We start from the raw sequence: 19,430 nt of genomic DNA on the forward strand, positions 1-19,430 counted from the left end.
GAAGGTTTATAATAATTAACTTATGTTACGCCACAGGTGTAAGCTCTGAAATGATTTTGGAATTATGTTTCTACCTGCTTCAGGAGCTGAGATATCAATTATTTTTAATATTGTTGGATTTCCAGGAAAACTTCAGGTTAGGGGACTCTGAAGTCACCCTTAGGTTTTAGAGACATGTTTTTAGGCCTTAACGTGTTAAAGTAAGCTGGTTCCTCCATTAGAAACCGCTTGTTTACAGCAATTGCATTTTGCGGTTTGATTGCATTTTATTGTGGTGAAAAGGACAGCAAGACATCACATCCAATGCAAGCAAATTTCACCTGACCTGAGCTCTTTCTTTCTTTCTTTTTTTCTTTCTTTCTTTCTTTCTTTTTTCTTTTTTTCTTTTTTTCTTTTTTTCTTTTTTTCTTTCTTTCTTTCTTTCTCTGCTTGTCTGTCTGTCTGTGTCTTTAATATAGCCATATGGTTCATATTTACTTGTTGTAATGGCCTTGCTTCTGTCGACTGTGCTTGGCTGACTGGCTGGCCATTGCTGTCTCACTAACAAATCGTATTGATTGCCTCCCACCTACGGTATGTGCAGAATGACTCAGGATGTTTGCAACACTCTGTGCTTTTATAGCCGGATATATATAGTGGAACGTCTAAATCAGAATACCCAAGTTAATGTACAATTCATACCACAAAAGGCGTTGTAGTGTAAATGTGTGATGAAAATTGGAAAATACAATTTTTGCTAAGTGGTAGCATACAGTCAACATGACACACATGTTGAGATTTATAAAATATAATACAATAATGGAATGTTTGCATTGAATTTTTAAACATCTGTCTCAAGCATCCTCCCTCCACATTTGCACATTTGTTACCGTGTCTGTTAAGTATGAATGTATCCTTAGAAAAATATCTGTCTGACATAAATTGAAAGGTAACATTTATTGTCCACGTTCGTGATGTGAAAGTCAATGCAGTTGGGTGAGACTGTCGTCACACTTGAAAGTATTCCTTTGACTTACTATGAATAAATGTAATTGAATTAAATGAAACAAGAAAGGATTCTTCAATCACATCCACAGTATAACAGCATTCTATTCATCTCACTGTGACTCATGTACATTCCCTGTGGAACGCTGACCCCTTGTCGCTGTATGAATCATATGGCGTTACCCAGCTGAGCCTTCTGCTGCTTACCCGAGTAGCACCTTTTTTTTTTTTTTTTACAGTTCCATTCTAGATGATGTTTTTGCTAATATTATCGTAATCTTTCTGCACACTCGATAAACCTGTTTTTATTTCGTGTTTTGATCAAAACTGTTCTAAGCACAGGTTTACTGATGATACCTCTTTAGAGTGCATTAACTATAGGTCACTCATTTGTTTCTAATCAAACAGGAAACGGCAAGTGAAGTCATTTTGTGTGACCACGGCCAAAATAATTCATAATATGAGGGTTTTTCCGAGATGTGTCAACAGGAGCTACCATTGATGACAAAGGTGCAGTGTCTGTATTAACACGCTTAAAGTAGATCATGACCGCAGTTGTGTGCCATCAATTTATGGCTTGTTTGTCGAGAGGCCAGGAGCCAGATCAGTGTTTGAGCACCAGTGTAATGGTATTTGCTATATTGTCATGTGGGAATATTTTTTCAGTAAGATTCTGACACAGCACAGAGCAGCTGTCAGCAACTGTACATCCTTCTTAAGGCACAGCCAATTTTATTTTATGTATTGCTTATTGTGTATTGCCTCTCATCATGATTATCCTGCCTGATTATTCTATGGTGAGGTGTGTGTTAAGAGTGAATTTTCCTCACGGATCTGCTCCAAAATCAGTCTGGTCAACAATCACAAATGACAAAACGGTACAATATTTACATCCTTTTTTTCAGTGTGCAACATAAAACACAATACTTGATAGTGGCATGAATGAGGCAATAGTCAAACAATATCAAAACGATTTGAAGCTAGCGTTATTTCCAGACTCAAATGAAGGAGCAAGTAGTTGTGTCATTCACCACAGTCAAAATGACAAAACGAGTTGGCAACTGCAATGTAGTTACCAAATAGGCTAACGGTTAGCCTAGCATCTTCTATTCCTTCTTCTATGCATTTTCTGGTTATATTGTTGTTATTGTTTTATATAGGCTGGATGGATGCCTTAGTGGCACTTTGCTGCTTCTCATAGGCCAATTTTGGAATTACAACTGATAACTGGTTTGGGCGTCGTGTCATAATTAACCGGTATGTGTGTCATATTCTTTGTTGGTCAAACTACGCTACACTATAAAAGCAGTAAATACATAGCCTACTTTCAGGATTTTGTCCTTGCCATGTGCGGGCTCTCTGCGTGTACCCTCCTTGATAGGCGTCTAAACTCTCAAATTCCTGGAGCTTCCTATTGAATTAAAAAAGCTCAAAGCAAGTCACAACAGTTGGACAGTCTCCATTTCTCTGAACTATGGCTTGAGTCATCATGCATGCGTGTGTTTGAATTCTTGTGCGCTTACAAACTACAAACGTCTCAACTCTCAAATTCCTGGAGCTTCCTAGCTCAAAGCAAGTCACAACAGTTGGAAAGTCTCCATTTCTCTGAACTATGGCTTGAGTCATGCATCCGTGTGTTTGAATTATTGTGCGATTACAAACTACAAACGTTAAGTCTCTCATGTCCATATATGAGCAAAATGAGCACAGTTGGGTCAACTGGCATAAACTTGCTATTTATGAACATATTAAATCAAGGACAAAAGTGTGACAAATTCTGCAGAACTTCCCATGAATCCAACATATAGCTTTCTTTGACAAACATTACAGACAAAAGACTCATGTGGAACAATGATCGGAGAAAACATATTCATTTGTCGTCTTAGAAAATTAACATATAGAAGAACATATTTGACAGTAAAGTCGCCCATGTTCTCTCTCCTCCACTGTCAAATCAAGGAGAGGAGAAGAAAAGGGCTTTGGGAGACAACTGACTGCATGATACATGATCTTGAGAGACACAGAGGACGCAGCAAACCATCCAGAACACAATAGGATACAGCAGAATTATGAAGTTCACCTTCAAAATCACTGAGGTGTCATATACTACAGTTTGTAATATTAGATCAGTGTCTCTGTCATCGGCAAGGCGGCCCTGGGTCATCGACCTTAATAGTCTATTTTCATTGTACCTTTTCTACAACGAAATAGCCTGGCTCTGCCCTTTGTGGTCACTTTTTTGTTACACTTTTACGTGGTTACAATGGAACCGTTGCTCAGAACCTCTTTTAACCTGGTTGTCAAATGCAGGCCGAGGAGGGCCGTGACATCATTGTCATCTTATTGATGATTGATGTAGGCATTTCTTAAAGTGATGGGGCAAAAAACTCCACTGCACACACCCATTTCCTGTTTTTTAATGAGCGAGACGCAGCTGGGCGCCAACCAATCATAAAATTACAGTCTATAAAGTACACATTAGTGTTGTTCCGATACCGATACTGGTATCTGCAGAGGCCCCGATACTGCATTAAAACAGTAGTATCGGTGAGTACTAACAAGTAACATGCCGATACCATTAATTTTGACGCTAATATAGGATTTTTGGATGCAGCATCTTGTGTCTTGCTCATGCACGACATTAACTGATGTGTGACATGTTCACTGCATGCTGAGCCAACATATCCTATTGGCCATTGAATGCTCTGAACCAATGGCAGGACAGCTTTTTCATGTTGAGAAAAACAAACAAACATCGGAATCGGTATCGGGCCAAAAAAACGGTATCGGAACAACATTAGTACACATATATTTTATTGTTTGTTTTTGACAACAATACTTAACTCATTCACTCCCAGCCATTTTCACTGAAGCAACCCCCTTCGCTCCCCGCTGTTTTACTGGATTTTGACTGATTTTGCAAGGTCCACAGAATATTCTATTCCATTCCTATAAAAACATGGAACCAACCAAAAGAAAGATTAATGTCTCTTCTTTCATCAGGAAAAAAATATATTTGTATCTGTTTCCGTTTTCCAGCAATAACATTAGAATATATCTAAGTTTCTTCATTATTCACAAACCTGTTGAAAACACTGGGGAAAAGCCTGTTGCAACATGGTTGTGGTTGATCTCTTATACTCTGCTGCCACCTGCTGGCCGTTTTTTATAACTACCATTGCCTTAAGGATTTTCTTCGGTTCAGAGGCTGTATCAAAGCTTCTGTATGTTCTAATATAAAAAAAAACCTTACATTTATTTTTTTTTTAACCTTATTCTGGTTACTTAATTCTGCCTGTTAGCGAGAGCCACCACATCGTGATAACTTACATTGATGTTTCTGCATTTGGCAATTTATTATTATATTATATTATTAATATGGGATTTTTTTTGATAGGTTTTAGGTGAACTAATGAATACACACACACACGCTCGCACGCACGCACGCACGTACACACACGCACATACACATTCTCACCCACATACAAAAAAAATATATATATATATATATATAAAAAATTGTTTTTAATAAAAAATAAAAAAGGAGAGCAATGATGAAATGTCAAATCGAATGAACAATACTGAGCTCTCCATAAGAAAAAATAAATAAATAAAAAATAACATAAAAAAAAACCATTACAATTTTGGGGGGAGTGCAGGACAAAATATTAAACATATTTAACTCTTAAAATAATTGCCTAAGTCATTTTTGGGAATGGGCTTCTTAAATACGTATAATGTTTCCGCTAGTGCATTATTTTTTTTAATTATTATTATTATTTATTTATTTTAAGTCAGAAGCACGTTTCTACCATTTCCTCCTGACGTAACCTCAGCATTTAGGAAAAGTAAGGGGAAAAAAGGTATTACATGGATGGGCAAAGCTACTGTTGGAAGGGGTTGAGACATTGCTTTGCAGAAGCATATAATACTTTCATCAAGTCATTTTTGATTCCCTGTTGAGTGAGTGCGACATGGACATCACTTCATGTAACTCTTTCAAACGTTGTTCGCCCATGGTTGAGTTTGCGCATGAAGGTGGTCTGACAGTTCTATTTAGTGTTTAACTTCACCTTCATTTCTCCATGTGGTCAAACACGTCAGTTATGAAGGCGATGAGTTGTACCGGATTGTTGACAGCCGATTCATCACCTCTATTTGATGTGCAACTTGATTCATTATGACAGCAGAACTGTAGATTACTGAGTGAGGATTTAATAATAAGATTAGATTTTCTTTCCCACACCAACAGGGATTATTATGCAACATTTTTAGAAATGCTTTACCTTCACTTCAGTGACATTACATCTAGTCATTGCTTAAGCATTTAGAGGGGTTTGCATTTAAGCATGTAAAGATCCTTGACAGACTGTGTCTTTCCTTGTGCCTTGTCTACATAATAATTTGTTCTTTTTCTACAATAAATCTAGAAATAGAAAACATGAATGTTCTTCATAATATTATGTCACACAAATTATATTAGTGACATATTTTAGTGGCTGTGGTTGTATCTGTGTGGCAAAATATCCTAAATCCGTCTGTCTGTGAGTGTATTTTGTCAAAATGAGTCTACACAAACAACAAGGTGTAAGAGACTGCTGTGAGTAAGTGTGAGTGAGATCTAGAAGAAAAAAAACTTGAAAACAGATGTGGGCTGAAGGTGCTGTATTTAGGGAACAGGGTAGTGGGAAGCTAGGTTTTTGACAAAAACATTGATAAAAGCTGAAGCAAAGTATAGTCTTTCATTCCTTTATCAGCAAGGCATGCACAAATGACAATCGAAAAATCAATGGTAGAACAAGCCTTTATTCATCCCAAAAGGAGAAAATCAATTGACACATAAACGTGCACATTTTGGATGCTTGCATGCATTCGGTAGAGTAAACATCAGAGTGAAGGGTGCACTTGTGCTGACAGTTGAGTTGTATTTGGTTCCTCATGAATACCTGCATTTATATATTCTTTCTTGTTTGCAAGTGTGGTGTTGGTGAAGTGTGCAGTTTCTTCACCCAGGGCCGTAGCCAGGAGAAATTACATTATCATTTTTACCAAGGTTCTTAATGTTTGACCCTCACTTCAGTAACAAAAATTACTTTTAGGACATACAGTTGAAACTAAATATTAAAAAAGTCAAACAAATCCATCCATACTTGAATCTTCATTTCACCAGTTTAGTCAAACCAGACTCATCACTCTACCAGCGAGTGAGTCTGGAGGACACCGTCACCATCAAGTGCATTTCTAATGCTGCATTTGAAGAAAGACGGACATTTCTGACTTCATACCAACAAGTGTGTACGGGAACGCCCTCTTGAACTCGGAAATCCCACTTGCGAAGGCGAACGAAAATGTGACCTCTCTATGGAAACAGACCGTGAATGGTAAAACACAATTTACTTGAGTATAAAACTAGATAGCTTTCTTCATTCATAAATATTCAACATAACTTCACGTGGCACCATGTTCGTGACAGTATGCGGATATCTCTGGGCATTAAATTATATGGTGAACTCCCGAGCTGTACGGAATGCTTATGAAATGAGATAAATAATGAAGGCAAGTTTGCTGGAGCTTAAAAAGTATTTTGAGGACCAAGACACAAAAAAAAATATTTATCACTATGCGCCATTTTGGTTGTTTACTATCGCCTCAAACACTTTTAGGTTGGCACTGGGAAAATCCAACTGGGGTCATTCTGACTTTTGACCTTTCTCGAATGCATCATCAGAATACATAAGGAAATCAACAATTAGGACGTTGTTACCATTATTATATGAGCTTTAAATAGCAGCCACTAATTACTGAGTGTCTGAAGTTGCCGCAAGTTCAAATTTAATTATGGAATGCTTTGGCCCTTTTACCTTGTACATAGTTGTTTACGTCGCAAACGCATTCTGCGTAGTGACGTGGAATGGCCACTCGCTCTCTGCCGAGCAATGCCAAACGGGTATAAGGAAAGCAATTCATTCAAGCAGCTCATTTCCCGAATGCTTCTGAGTGTTGTGTGTTGAGTGATGTAACACAGTAGTAAGCATGCCCCCGTCCAAGCTTTTTGGGGGAACATGTTGCGGGCATAAAATTCAAATTGAGTGAATAGTTAAAAAGAACCAACGTTCATCAGTTTGAACATTAAATATCTCGTCTTATTCAATTGAATGTATTGCAAATCATTGGATTCTGTTTTATTTACATTTTACACATCCTAACTTGATTTTAAAATGGGGTTTGTATATCTACAAGAATGCGATCACCTGCCATGTTCATATATAGATTTTATACATCAAACATTCATAACGTCTACTTACATTGTTTTAAGATTCTGCATGAACAAAAGGTTACCACCATATCAAACTCTTTAAGTGTGAAGCTATTGGCTAACAAATATTAAATTGCACAGTTTTCAACCACAGCAAGGATCCATTTTCACAGAACAACAATTAGAACTTCCAGTGCACAATGAAATAAACGCCGTTCAGTCACAGCAGCTGCTAAGAAGCACACAGTATTTATTGTATTAGCATCTGAACAGACGTTGAAAGGATAAGTGACGGCGATGGATTAACAATCTCTTTAATGCACACAGGATCGGTCTCTGTCAGTCGTAACCTCATCAAGATAATGAATGTAGCTTTCTGTTTAACCTTCTGATTTCTTCCTTACGCAACAATCATAAATGTAAATATCTGTCTGTCAATTCACATGCAAAAATAGAGGGAAGAGAACACTGCAAAAACTAAAATCCTAAGTAAGATATCATTTCTTAAATTTAACCTAAATTTTGTTTTGACAAGTTATTTTTTACTTAAAATGAAATTGTCAGGCAAGATCATTGTGCTTATTTTAAGATTTTTTTACTTAATCTTATTTGATCAAGCAGTCTTGGCATTGAGTGTTAACAGCCAGTTTTAAGTACTGTGAGGATTAAAACAAGCATTTCCAGCATTTTAAGATGACAACTAACCAACATCAAAGGCCCTGAACTGGGGTTTCATGAGATTTTGCATAATCTAGTAATAAGATAAAAGGAAAAAAATACAAGTATGAAAACAGACGAGTGCAATATGCTTAATTTATTTATATTTACTAAGCTAATTTTTCCTACTTTCACTACCAGCTCAGTGGTCTAGTGGTAGAGTGCCTACCCTCAGTCTTGAAGGTTGTGGGTTAAATTCCCAGCTTGGTCATGACAAAGAAAACGGGACTTGTTACCTCCCTGCTTGACTCTCAGGCTAAGTTATCCAAGCGTAGAAAATATTCATTTCAAGAAAATAGTTCTATTTATTACAGCTTGAAAAAAGTCAACATTAACTTTATTTTCAAGACCGCAGTGGTTGATATGGGCCTAGTATTACTTTCTTATTTTTCAAAATCTTGCAGGTAAATTTAAGTACAATTTTCTTGTTCTGTTGGCAGATAATTTTGCTTATTTGAAGTAATAATTTTCTTATTTTACTATATTTTTTCGTAAATTTTCTACAATCCTTTTTGATGTGAATGCAAAGGTTCCGCTGTCTTGAAGTTTTTCATTTTTGTATTTTGCTTGTATCCATTCATCTATTTTCTAGAGCAATTGTTCCGAATAGGGTCGAGGTCGAACTGGATCCTATCCTATATGGCTAATTTGCATATGTATTTAATTTTACATTCACTTTGTGGGTGCTGCTGGGTTGTTGTTTTTTCAGCCCATGAAAATTCAAGTATTCCGTGCAACCTTTTCATTGAGCAGACCAGCCCTTTGTGCCTAGCTCACTTAATTCTCTGCCAAATCCAGTTGTCCCAGTGGGTTTATTTATAGCGCAGACCATGCAGTCGGAGACTACAGCTTTAAGTGCTACTCAGAAGCCATTTTTCATCTGCAAAATTCAGCATCTTAAGCTCTAAATCCCCTTCGTGGCAAGCTGTCTACACGTCCCCACAGTTATTCTCAGCTGCCATATTTCTGATTTATAAATGTACTGTTTCTATTAGTAATTGAGCCTCAAAGCTTGACCTATAGACGGTTTGTCTCATTAATTTGTGTGCTGCCCAAAGATTCCTGCTATAACTCATACAGTAAGTACAGCAGTGGCGAGCGGTCATAATAAGCTTTGATTGTGGTGCACGCCCAAGCCCTTCAATAAAATCATTGAAAATATTTATCAGTCAGTGTCCTCTATTATACAATACCTTAGTTCTACTGTTTGGTTTTAAATTCCTGTTTAATTTGTCCTGTTTTCCTTGCGGAACCATGGAAATCTGACAGCTTGTTTCGCGCATGAGCAATGAGAAATCAAATTGTTAGTTCTGAGAGGTTGTTTCTGTACGTGCGCCTTTTGAATGGCAAAAAAGCTGGCAGTAAAGAAGCATTGACAACGCGCATAATTGGCTTATTTGACTTGTTCTACGGTAAACAGTCAGTGATTGAGAATAAGGCCGGCAAACACCGGATTTTTACCCGGGATGGGAACCATCGCCAGCGGGGTAAATTTTTGAAAATCCTTTGTGTCCTGGAGGTCTTTGGGCGGCCGTATCTCCTACGTCCTACCGGGGACATACGGGCATCCCCGGATTCGTCTCGATGAGACCTTTCCAACTGTGTATGGCCCGGAGAAAAAGGGCCAGATTTCATGCCCAAGAAGGCTCTAGCGTTCTCGGCCTTGCTCCGCGGTCCTCTGGCCATACCCAGGAATGCTCCAGCGAGGATATCATTTCAAGTGGTCGTCCTACTGAAGTAGCCTAATCATCACGAAAACGGGGAAGAATTCCGCCCCTCATTCTCAAGCAAGGACGTATTAGAAACATAAATGGCTGTCCACAGGTTAGCAAATTTTATTGTTAGTTGAAATCTCTTGCGGCTCTGCTGCAATGTCATTTTTTCCTCTCCCGGTGAAGCCCACTTCATGGGCATGAGCCAGTTCCAAATATTGTATATTCAAACGTATTGGCAAATTTGTGGGCATGTGATTTTGTCATTTCACTCACCACAGAGCTGGTTACATTACAGTGTGTGTGCATCAACCTGCGTCAGTCCTGAATATTTTCACTTTAATTTTATACCTACACATTGGTATGAAATAATAATTAAATAATATTTAATATTAAAATTAATAATAAAAATACCCCAACATTTTTCTGCTTGTGCCCTAGCAGGCGTTCGCATACGTGTCACTACAGCATGCCCACTCTAAAAGTTCATGGTGTACAGTATTCTTTTATACTCGCCAGACACTTCATTAGGTACACCTGCACACTCAGACCTGTAGCAAAAATCCAAATCGGTGTGGTTAGTTTTGAATAACACTGTCAGATGTTTAACTTCACCATGTATATTAACGTGCACATTTATGTGTAAGTCATATATACTGGAGTGTACTGTAATTGTTTAAGAAGTAACAATTGTAACTCATTCAAACCCAAAAACGTTTCTACACGTTTTTAACACTTTGTCCTTCACTCCCAAAAGCGTGTTTACACGTTTTTTTATGTTTTTTTTTTTTTTAATGCAAGAGCATATAGAAAGCTTTGATGCAGCTTCTGACATGAAGATGTGGCAGCTTAAAGCAATGGCAGTGATTTAAAAAAAAAAAAAAAAGGGGGGGGGGGGGCAGCAGGTGGCAGCAGAGTATAAGAACAGCCAGGGCCATCTTGCAACAAGCTATTTTTGTCAGTGTTTTTTTTACCAATAATGTGAATATTGATGAAATTTAGCTATTTTCTAATGCTAATTGCTGCAAAACAGAAACAGATACAAATATACTTTTTTTCCTGACGAAACAAGAGACTCTTGGTAGGTTCCATGTTTTTATAGCAATCCAATAAAACAATATTTTGGCGGCCTTGCAAAAATCAGTCAAAATCCAGTAAAACAACCGTGAGCCAAGCGGGTTGCTTCAGTGAAAATGGCTGGGAGTGAATGAGTTAAGGAATAAATCGTGTCATGTAATTTGTCTGTTTCTAGTTTGAAGGCGGTGCTGTCCACACCTCCATCCAGCGGTGCGCTGGATCTGTCCGGTATCCCTCTGGTTGCTCGCGACATGGAACGTCTGTGTGCGCACCTCCAGCATCACGCTTCCACAGTGGTTAGCTTGGAGCTGGGCTTCACCGAGCTGACCGATGAGGCCTTCCTCCTGCTCCTGCCCACTCTGGCTGCCCTGCCTCTCCTGGAGACGCTGGCAATGAATGGAAACCGGCTGACCAGGACTATTTTGAAGGAGCTGACCGATGCCTTGAAGGTGACTTCAGTGTTGTCGTTGGCTATTTTTAGAGTATTTCACATACACATTTCTGTGATTCTTTGCGCAAGAATCACATAAACAGTATTTCTGTGCTGATATTTGAAGACAGGGATTATAATAACATTTGTTCCAAAGCACAATTTTCCATATCACTCTATATTCAATAACCACTACTAATGCACTTTGCAAAATACTGATCATGTTAATGATTACATTAATTATCATCAATGATTTAATAAGGTAGGTAACATACATATCACGGTATGAACCTAAAACCTTCAAGGTAACAGTATATATATATATATATATATATATATATATACACACCAGTCATGTTCTGCCTGATTTGTGTTTTGTTTTATCGCTGCCAGCTGTCTCTTAAGGCTGCGTTCAGACTGCACGCATATCTGAATCGGATTCCTCCTCAAATCTGATTTTTAGGGCTGACTGTCCAGACTGTGTTTAGCAAGTGTCCAAATCCGATCTGGCCCTGTTCAGATGGAGCCACATTTTGAGCCAACTGACAGGTTGCTGTAGCAACGACGTCGAACGGAGGCGGTGCCCTGCGCGGATAGTGTGTGACGCTATTTACCGCTCCGTACTTCCCGTTTCTCGCAAGCGTGTTAAGCCGTTTTCTTTTCTTTTTCTTTCTTTCTTTTTTGTTTTTTTTAACGACCATATGTCTTTGGCTACAGCCGGGCACTTATATTCGCTATTTCCGGTTGCGCGTGAAGAACTGACGCGGTAGCGAGACCGGCTTCAGTGCAAGGAACGTAAACTGTCACTGTATTTCCGGTCGAGCTTGACGGGAGCTGACGGGGCAGTGGAGCCATCAAGTTCTTTGACAGCCGGGCATGCGAGAAACCAGCTGGGCAGCAGACCGATTGGATATTGACAACATGGGCGCATTGGTTTTTTGCACAGTCAAATCTGATCAGATTGAGACGCATCTTGTCCAAATCGGATATGAAACTGCATCCCGCATGTAGTTTCACCCGTCCTGCAAAAATCGGATTTCATGTGTTTTGTGACTGTTCAGACTGCAAAAGAGCCATCCACTTTCAATCTGGATGGGTTAAAAGTCGGATTTGCGCTGCCAGTCTTAACAAGGCCCAAATTATTCTTGTTTTCTTCGGGGGTGCGCATTGAGCTGGGAGGTGTGAACAAGGTGGCGCAAACCTGGGAGTGATTGCCAATTAGCTGCAACCCTTGCAGGTGCGCATCTGGGAGTGACTGGTAATCAGCTCCCAGTCTGAAGAGCTGCTTGCCTGCCAGGGAGATGCCGGTGTTCAAAATACTAATGTTTTTCTAGTATCTGCTTTTTGCCTTGCATCTGAGTTTTCAGTTAATCTCTTTTCCTATTAGTTTAGAACATAACACTTGGTTCTTCAGTTTGTATCCCTTTTTTCTGTTCCATTTAAAGACTGTTAAATCAGCTCCTTGCTCTATTCCGGGGTCCAACTTGTCACAAACATTCACAATATCACAATATAAACCCAAGTGCAACAATTTTATAATGAAAGTATGAATGAACTCTGAATGAGTAAATGCTGTGTGGTCCTTAAGCAAAGCTAAGTTGTTGTTTTTTTTAAAAGAAGAAAAAGAAGAATGTAATGTTGAAAAACATCGATTGTGCAAACCTCCAAAGTCAAAATCAAAACTCAGCACTCAATTCTACAAACAATATCAGACCTCTTCGCCGCAGATGTAAGTGATAATTTATTCAATCATTTCCAGGTGTTGCACTTGTCCTATAAATAGCTCGTACGTCATACTAATTTACTGTTCATAGTTGGTTACTCTTTGCTATCGCGCGGTTCGAGACAGACCTCAGTGAAAAGTATACTGTAGCACCAAAGCACTATACTCCGGTGTTTTGTGACTGATCTTTTCCTCTTAATTACTTCTCATCTTCCTTTCATGATAACAATACTTGTCAGAAAAGTGCATCTTAATCAATGACATGGAAGAGATAATTAATACTTTTAGAAGAGCGTCTCCGTGCTATATTTAGTCACGCTAGCTAACTTAGGGTGACCAGATTGTCAAAATGAAAAACCTGGACACTACAATTCAGCTTAAAATAAAATACACAATAAATTCTTATCAGGTACTATTTATAACAAATTGAATTACTAGTCAATCTGGTGGCCGGTGCTTGTGTTATTATTGCTTTAGCTAATGCTAAATGCTATCTGCTATTTACCTTGCGCCAGTCCCACATTTGTAACATTGGAAATATTGTCAGAAAAGCCTTGCTTGTGTTGGGTTTAAACGGTGACCACATTAGGGTAGTAGTAGGACTACATTTAAGATAGTCTTTCGTTACAAAGTAAGCTAGCCAGCTGTAGAGCTGGAGGAGTTGCCCGCACTGTTGACAATTCCCCCACATCCATGTGCTATTGAATAGCTAAACACAAACAAAAATAATTTCCACAATTCCACTAACGGTAGTTCAAGTTGGCCTTTCAGAGCTTGTCATAAGCAGATTTAATTTCCAGAGCTTCTTTTTAAACAAAAAGATCAAAGTATTTGTAAATAATGCTGATAGTCAAGTCTGTCAGTTTAAATATGTAGAATGTTATGATATTTTGATACCACTTTTTGTTGTTGTTGTTGCTGTGATTACGTTTTAACTAGAGGTCTTAGGCGAGTAAAATTTGTAATCGTAATTAATCGCATGACTTCAATAGTTAACTCATAATTAATTTTATACCTGTTCTAAATGTATAATAAAATGTAAAAAAATAAATAATCTAAGTCTTTATACTCTTGTTGACATAAAAATGGAAAAAATGTTAAACTAATAGAAATATGGCTGAATCTTTTAGTCATTGATACAGTAATTTAATAATAATTTTACTGCCACTAGATGGCATAATTGCATTTGTAAGACCTCAGTGACAGCTCAGTGCATTTTTCTTTTCATATTAAGAGCTATCTATTTTTTAACATGACTTAACTTGTGAAATTCTGCACATTTTCAAAATTGTAAAATACAACATGACCCCAGTCTCCACAAATACATGCATTATCAAATGTATTACTGTACTGCTAAATTTTGACGTGCGCATTTCTGCTGTGTCGCAACTGGAATTCCCCCAGTACACGCTTTCCTAGTAAAGGGCGGTCATTAATCGCGCGTTAAAAAAATTTCAACTCAACATTAATGCATTTATTTGTTTTTAACCTAAGAAAAACAGTGATAAGTATAGTATGTTTTCTCCCTACAGGATCCCAACAGTTTTCCAAGTGTGACATGGATCGACCTGGGAAACAATGTGGACATCTTCTCCCTGCCACAGCCTTTCCTGGTCAGCCTGAGGAAGCGCTGTCCCAAGCAGGGCAACCTGCCCACCATCCTGGAGTTTGGCGAGAGTCAGGCCAGCGAGCCCCCCGAAAGACTGAGAGGTATCGGCGAAGACGAGGAGACCGACGACACCAACAGGACTGAAAGCATGGGAGATCTGCGGTCCGAAGTGGAGGAGGAGCTGGACGGTGAGCTGGAGATTGAGGAGATGATGGAGGAGCTGCTGGACTTCGACAGGGAGGCGCAAGGGAAGGAGGACGAAGACGAGAGCATGTGGACGGTCGAGGAGCAGAGGAAAGCGAGGAGGAGGAGACATGAAGAAGAGTTGGTGAGGAAAGAGAGGCCGGGTCGGACGGCGGTGATGGCGCAGGACGAGGATGACACACAGACCCACTCCTCCCCGTTGTCTTGCTCCAGCCAGTCACAGCACTCCTCTACAGCTGCAGAGCCAATGAGAGCAGAGGAGGATGATTTTGACAATGTGACGGACCAATCAGAGCACTTGACCTGATTGCTGCTCCTTTCTCCTCTCTGCTTAAATGATTTCTCCTGCTGTGGCGAGGTACACGTGGCAGGAGGCAAGGGAAGACTTGCTCCCAGCTTGAACAAGCCAGATTTAACCAGCTGAAGCAAGGTGGCAAGCGATTGGACAACAACTGCCCTGACATAGGATTGTCAGTTATAAATTACAGAGGGAGCCTAATGCATAAAACCACTACGTAATTAATAAGCTTTTTATTGTAACTCATCCTGTTCAGGGTTTGAATCAGGACCTTCTGGTAACATCATAGTACCTTCATGTGCCTAGAATGTGTCCCATTAATGGTTAGGTGTCTGTGTTGAGAAATATTTAAAAAAAATAAAATAATATCAGGCTCTTTAAAGACTGTTGAAATGCTATCCACTTTAAATCAATGGATAACCAGATAGATTAGGATGACAAGAATCAGAAGTAAAAGTTAGCTTAATGAGATTGGTGGAAATAAAACAAAGTACAAGGGAGTCCTCAAGTTACGGCAGAGTTTTCTTCCTACGCTGGCGCCTGGCAATGTAACACGAATTTCGACGTAAGTCGGATTTTCCCGTTAAAGTCGATGTTTACATCGAAATACTTTGCACAATAATTTTAAAAAACATTTGCGAGACCCGGTAAAGCCGGAACCAATATTTCGTGTTTCCGCACCGACATTAATTGCTGACGGACTGCAGAGCGGAGCTAATTCAAACTTTAACCTTAAACCTGCTCGATGGGCGTCCGGTGCTGGAGGAAACAACAACACAACTTTAAATACCTTAAAATAGCGTTATTATTGTGGGAAATTAACGAAAAAGAAGGTGCTACGGACCAGGCACGGGCGCCGTAAAATAAAGTAAACCACGTAGGTCCGGTACCGACGTAACTCGAGGACTCAATTGCAAACAGCTGATTGCTTACTGCCCTCGGCTGACAGTTTATAATCACCTTCATGCATGCTAGCTTGTGGATTTCAACAATTTGATTTTTGCAACCACGTTACCTGCACTCAGTTCTCAAATATAGTTATTTTTGTTTTTTTTTATATATAAAAATAAATAAAATAAAAGCATATATACATGTGGACTGATATGTTAGGTTTGGATGTAGTCTGCTCGTAATTGTGGACTTCAAACAGTAATTAGATCCCATCCAGATCCTTGTATAGGAAAATAACACTGACAGTTGTGCTGATTGTAATGCTTCCCAATATTAATCAACCTAATATAAGCTACCGGTAATCCACGCTTTGATACAATTAAATTGAGTAAGGTGCTCATTGTACTTCATATAAAACAAAAAGTTGAGAAATTTTGAATTTGGTAGATTATTTCTATTGTAGCAATACTTCTTGTCCATACTTTTACAGTATAGCATTGAAAAGCCTGTGCCCCATTTTGCATTTGTGGGATCAACAGCAAAACTGAGACTGTGCATTGCAATGTAAAACGTGCCAAATTTATACTCTATGCTGATTTTAAGGAATATAAACCAGCTTTCTAACAGTATTAAGTATAGTGGAAAGAAGTGCTGTTACAACTAAGAAATAGATTCTGAACTTTTTGTAACATGTTATATTGTTTTGGAATACGTCCTCATACTCTACTCTTACACTATATAGTGCATAGGATAAGCTTTTTTCATTAATTGTGTTGTAATCATATTCTAAAATTGTTACATTGTGTGTGAGCTTTATGTGTGCGTAGATTCCCAAACTTTATGGACAAACTAGTCATCAGTTGTTTCCAGCCTTGCTCACAAGAATCTGTCAGCCCTTGAGGTTGATCTATCAGGAAAATTAATGTTCCAAAAAGAGCCACAATATGAAAACTGTCCGTCTTGGATTTGTAGCAATGTTAGGTTAGCAGAGGATTACTGCTGTACGTAGAAGAACAAGTTAATGTGCAGAGAATCTTGAATCCAGTACTGACATCGATAAATTAGAATATTAATGCTGCTCTTATTGTTCTTTTTTTAATTCAAGAACCCGATACTTGTAGATCAACACTTTGTCTAGAGCTTTATCATACAGTCGTGGCTTGTACATGTTTCTTCTTTTTGTGTTTTTTACTTAAATCGTGACAAATCAAGTATTTCCGTGCAGTTCACTTTTTCAATGGGCTGAGGAAAAAAAGTTGTACAATTTCAGTGATGTACTATACTTGAATCTAACTGCAAAGATTCTTCCCTTTAACATGAGAGGCATACAACCATTTCCTGTCAAAATGTGTTCACAGTGAGCCCTTTAAAAGCTACTGAACGTAGAATAATCCATTTCGAATCGCTACTGCCACCTGCTGACGAAAAATGAAACTACATATACCTTTCTTCACATACACACCTGCACATCACGTCACATCCGCAGACAGGGCGCGGGAAATTCTAACCCGAACCCAGTCTGAAAACTATTGACCAGAGGCTTGCAGGAGTACCCATTGTGAAAAGCTAAGGTGTTAATCCACTAATTAGAAGGCATTTCACTCATAAATGGTCAAATAACTCTTTGACTGCCAGACGTTTTCAGAAACGGGATGTCGCCAGTGCCAGCCGATTTAAGCATTTTGACTGATCTTATTTAAGCATTTTGACTGATCTTTCAAGGTCCACAGAAAATGTTGTGTTTGGACTATGGAAACACACGTACTACCAAATGAAAGATTGAACTCTCAAAAGTTTGTTTCTACCTTATTCCGTTTTTCAGTAATCAACAATAGAAAATGGTTAGTTTCACCGAAATGCTCTGTTTTGAAACAAAAAACGGAGAAAACAAGCTTTTTGTGAAACGATGTTATTTCATGCACTCTAGTGAATTGTACACTTCTTTTTGTCCATGAATGATGCCACAAACACCTAAATAGTGCTTTACTTCTGTAAAACGCTATCAGCAACAATGAAAAAGTGTTTTTTTGGTTGCAAAATACGTTTATTTCCATTCAACAGTGTAACAATTTGACAAAACAATTTCGCAAACTATTTACAAATGTGTACAACTGTGGTACTATTTACAATTATGTGGATGTTTCAAATAGTTTTTCTTTTTGTAACACTCCCCTGCGTGCAAGGAGACGGAGCAGGATTTGCACAACAGATTCGTTTCACTGCGATTGCCCCTTTCGCGTGCAAACGTTACACTTTCTTGACGGCCTTTTTTCCCGGGGAATAGCAAGTAGCAGACTGTACCCACTGCTCCGATGAATATGCATTGGACTCGGGGTACTCTTCATCGTCCGATTGAACGTCCGCCTGTGCAGAAGTGCTCGTTTGTGCTCCGCGTTTTCCGGTGTTAGCATCGCTAGCCGGTGAGGCTTTATGACGTGGTCATAGCTGCCGCATCAATGCTTCCAACTTCGGCGTCAACGCTTCCAACTTCGGCGTCAACCTCGGAGCCACCATCATCATCATCGTCGTCATCACTGTGCTCTTTAGCATTGGTCGATGAGCTGCTTGCAACCGGTCGCCATTGTTCGCTTCCTCAGCCATCTAGCTCCGCCTCACGTCTTCTACTGCCGCGTCAACGCTTCCAACCTCGGGAGTCACCATCATCATCATCGATGATGATCATCGTCGTCATCAATGTGCTGTTTAGCACTGGTTGATGCTTTTCGTCTTTGAAAAAAATGCTCAAGCGGGAGCTGCTTGCAACCGGTCGCCATTTTCGCTTCCCATCCCCAGCCATTGTCCCCTCTAGCTCCGCCTCACGTCTTCTACTGACGCCTACCCAATCTTGTCAAAAGAGAGTCATCGCTGCCATCTAGGGGCCAAAAATAGTCATTAGGCTAACTAGATCTGCTTGAAACTTTCACCACAGCTGGCCAAGGCTTTCCTCCACCCGTTAACCCCCAAAAAAAATTTTAAAAATTGGAGAACGTCTTTTAACGTCCTTGGCGGCCCTCCGTAGGTTTTTACTAAACGTCATTTTACTTGGCAGTAAAAGAGATAAAAAGCTTGTAAAGTTATTTTTGGGGAAAAAAAGTTCCGTATTGCAACTTTAAACAGGGACATGTCATAATTATGATAAACATTTGTGAAAATGTGCATAGAGGCCTACTGCAGATCAACAACTGGTGTGTTAAGCCCGTTTCACATTGCATTTAGCAGTATTACGTCAGCACTTCCAAATATGGGCACACTGGAAACTGGTCACTGCGTGTTGCCATGCGATTCATCAAATTCCAAAGGTCATATCAATTAATTGCCAATTAATCGACGCAAGAGACTCTTATCCTCAGGTTTATTATTGTTTTGAAGATGCGGGTGAGACAGTTGAGTAGAGTTTTGCCTTTATGCGACTGTCAATCAAATATGGACCTCTTGTGTTTGCGAGCATGTCAGTTAAAAACCTGCTTTTAATTTACTTGTGTGGTCCACATTCAGAGATGTTGAAGTGCTCAACTGTCTTGAGAAAATC

General features: G+C 39.1%; 1 protein-coding gene across 4 annotated transcripts in view; it reads left to right on the forward strand.

Annotated features, from left to right (window-relative positions):
- Window positions 1-16,974, forward strand: part of lrrc75a (leucine rich repeat containing 75A) — a 43,887-nt gene extending 26,913 nt beyond the window's left edge. For all 4 annotated transcript variants that reach the window (XM_077566520.1, XM_077566518.1, XM_077566519.1 and 1 more), the window contains 2 exons: window positions 10,922-11,195; window positions 14,432-16,974. In XM_077566520.1, coding sequence (XP_077422646.1) covers window positions 10,922-11,195; window positions 14,432-15,019 — 862 coding nt within the window. In that variant the 3' untranslated portion in view covers window positions 15,020-16,974. The remainder of the gene's footprint in view (window positions 1-10,921; window positions 11,196-14,431) is intronic.
- The last annotated feature ends 2,456 nt before the right edge of the window (window positions 16,975-19,430 follow it).

This window comes from Vanacampus margaritifer, chromosome 5, assembly GCF_051991255.1.
Source record: "Vanacampus margaritifer isolate UIUO_Vmar chromosome 5, RoL_Vmar_1.0, whole genome shotgun sequence".
Lineage (NCBI taxonomy): Eukaryota > Metazoa > Chordata > Actinopteri > Syngnathiformes > Syngnathidae > Vanacampus > Vanacampus margaritifer.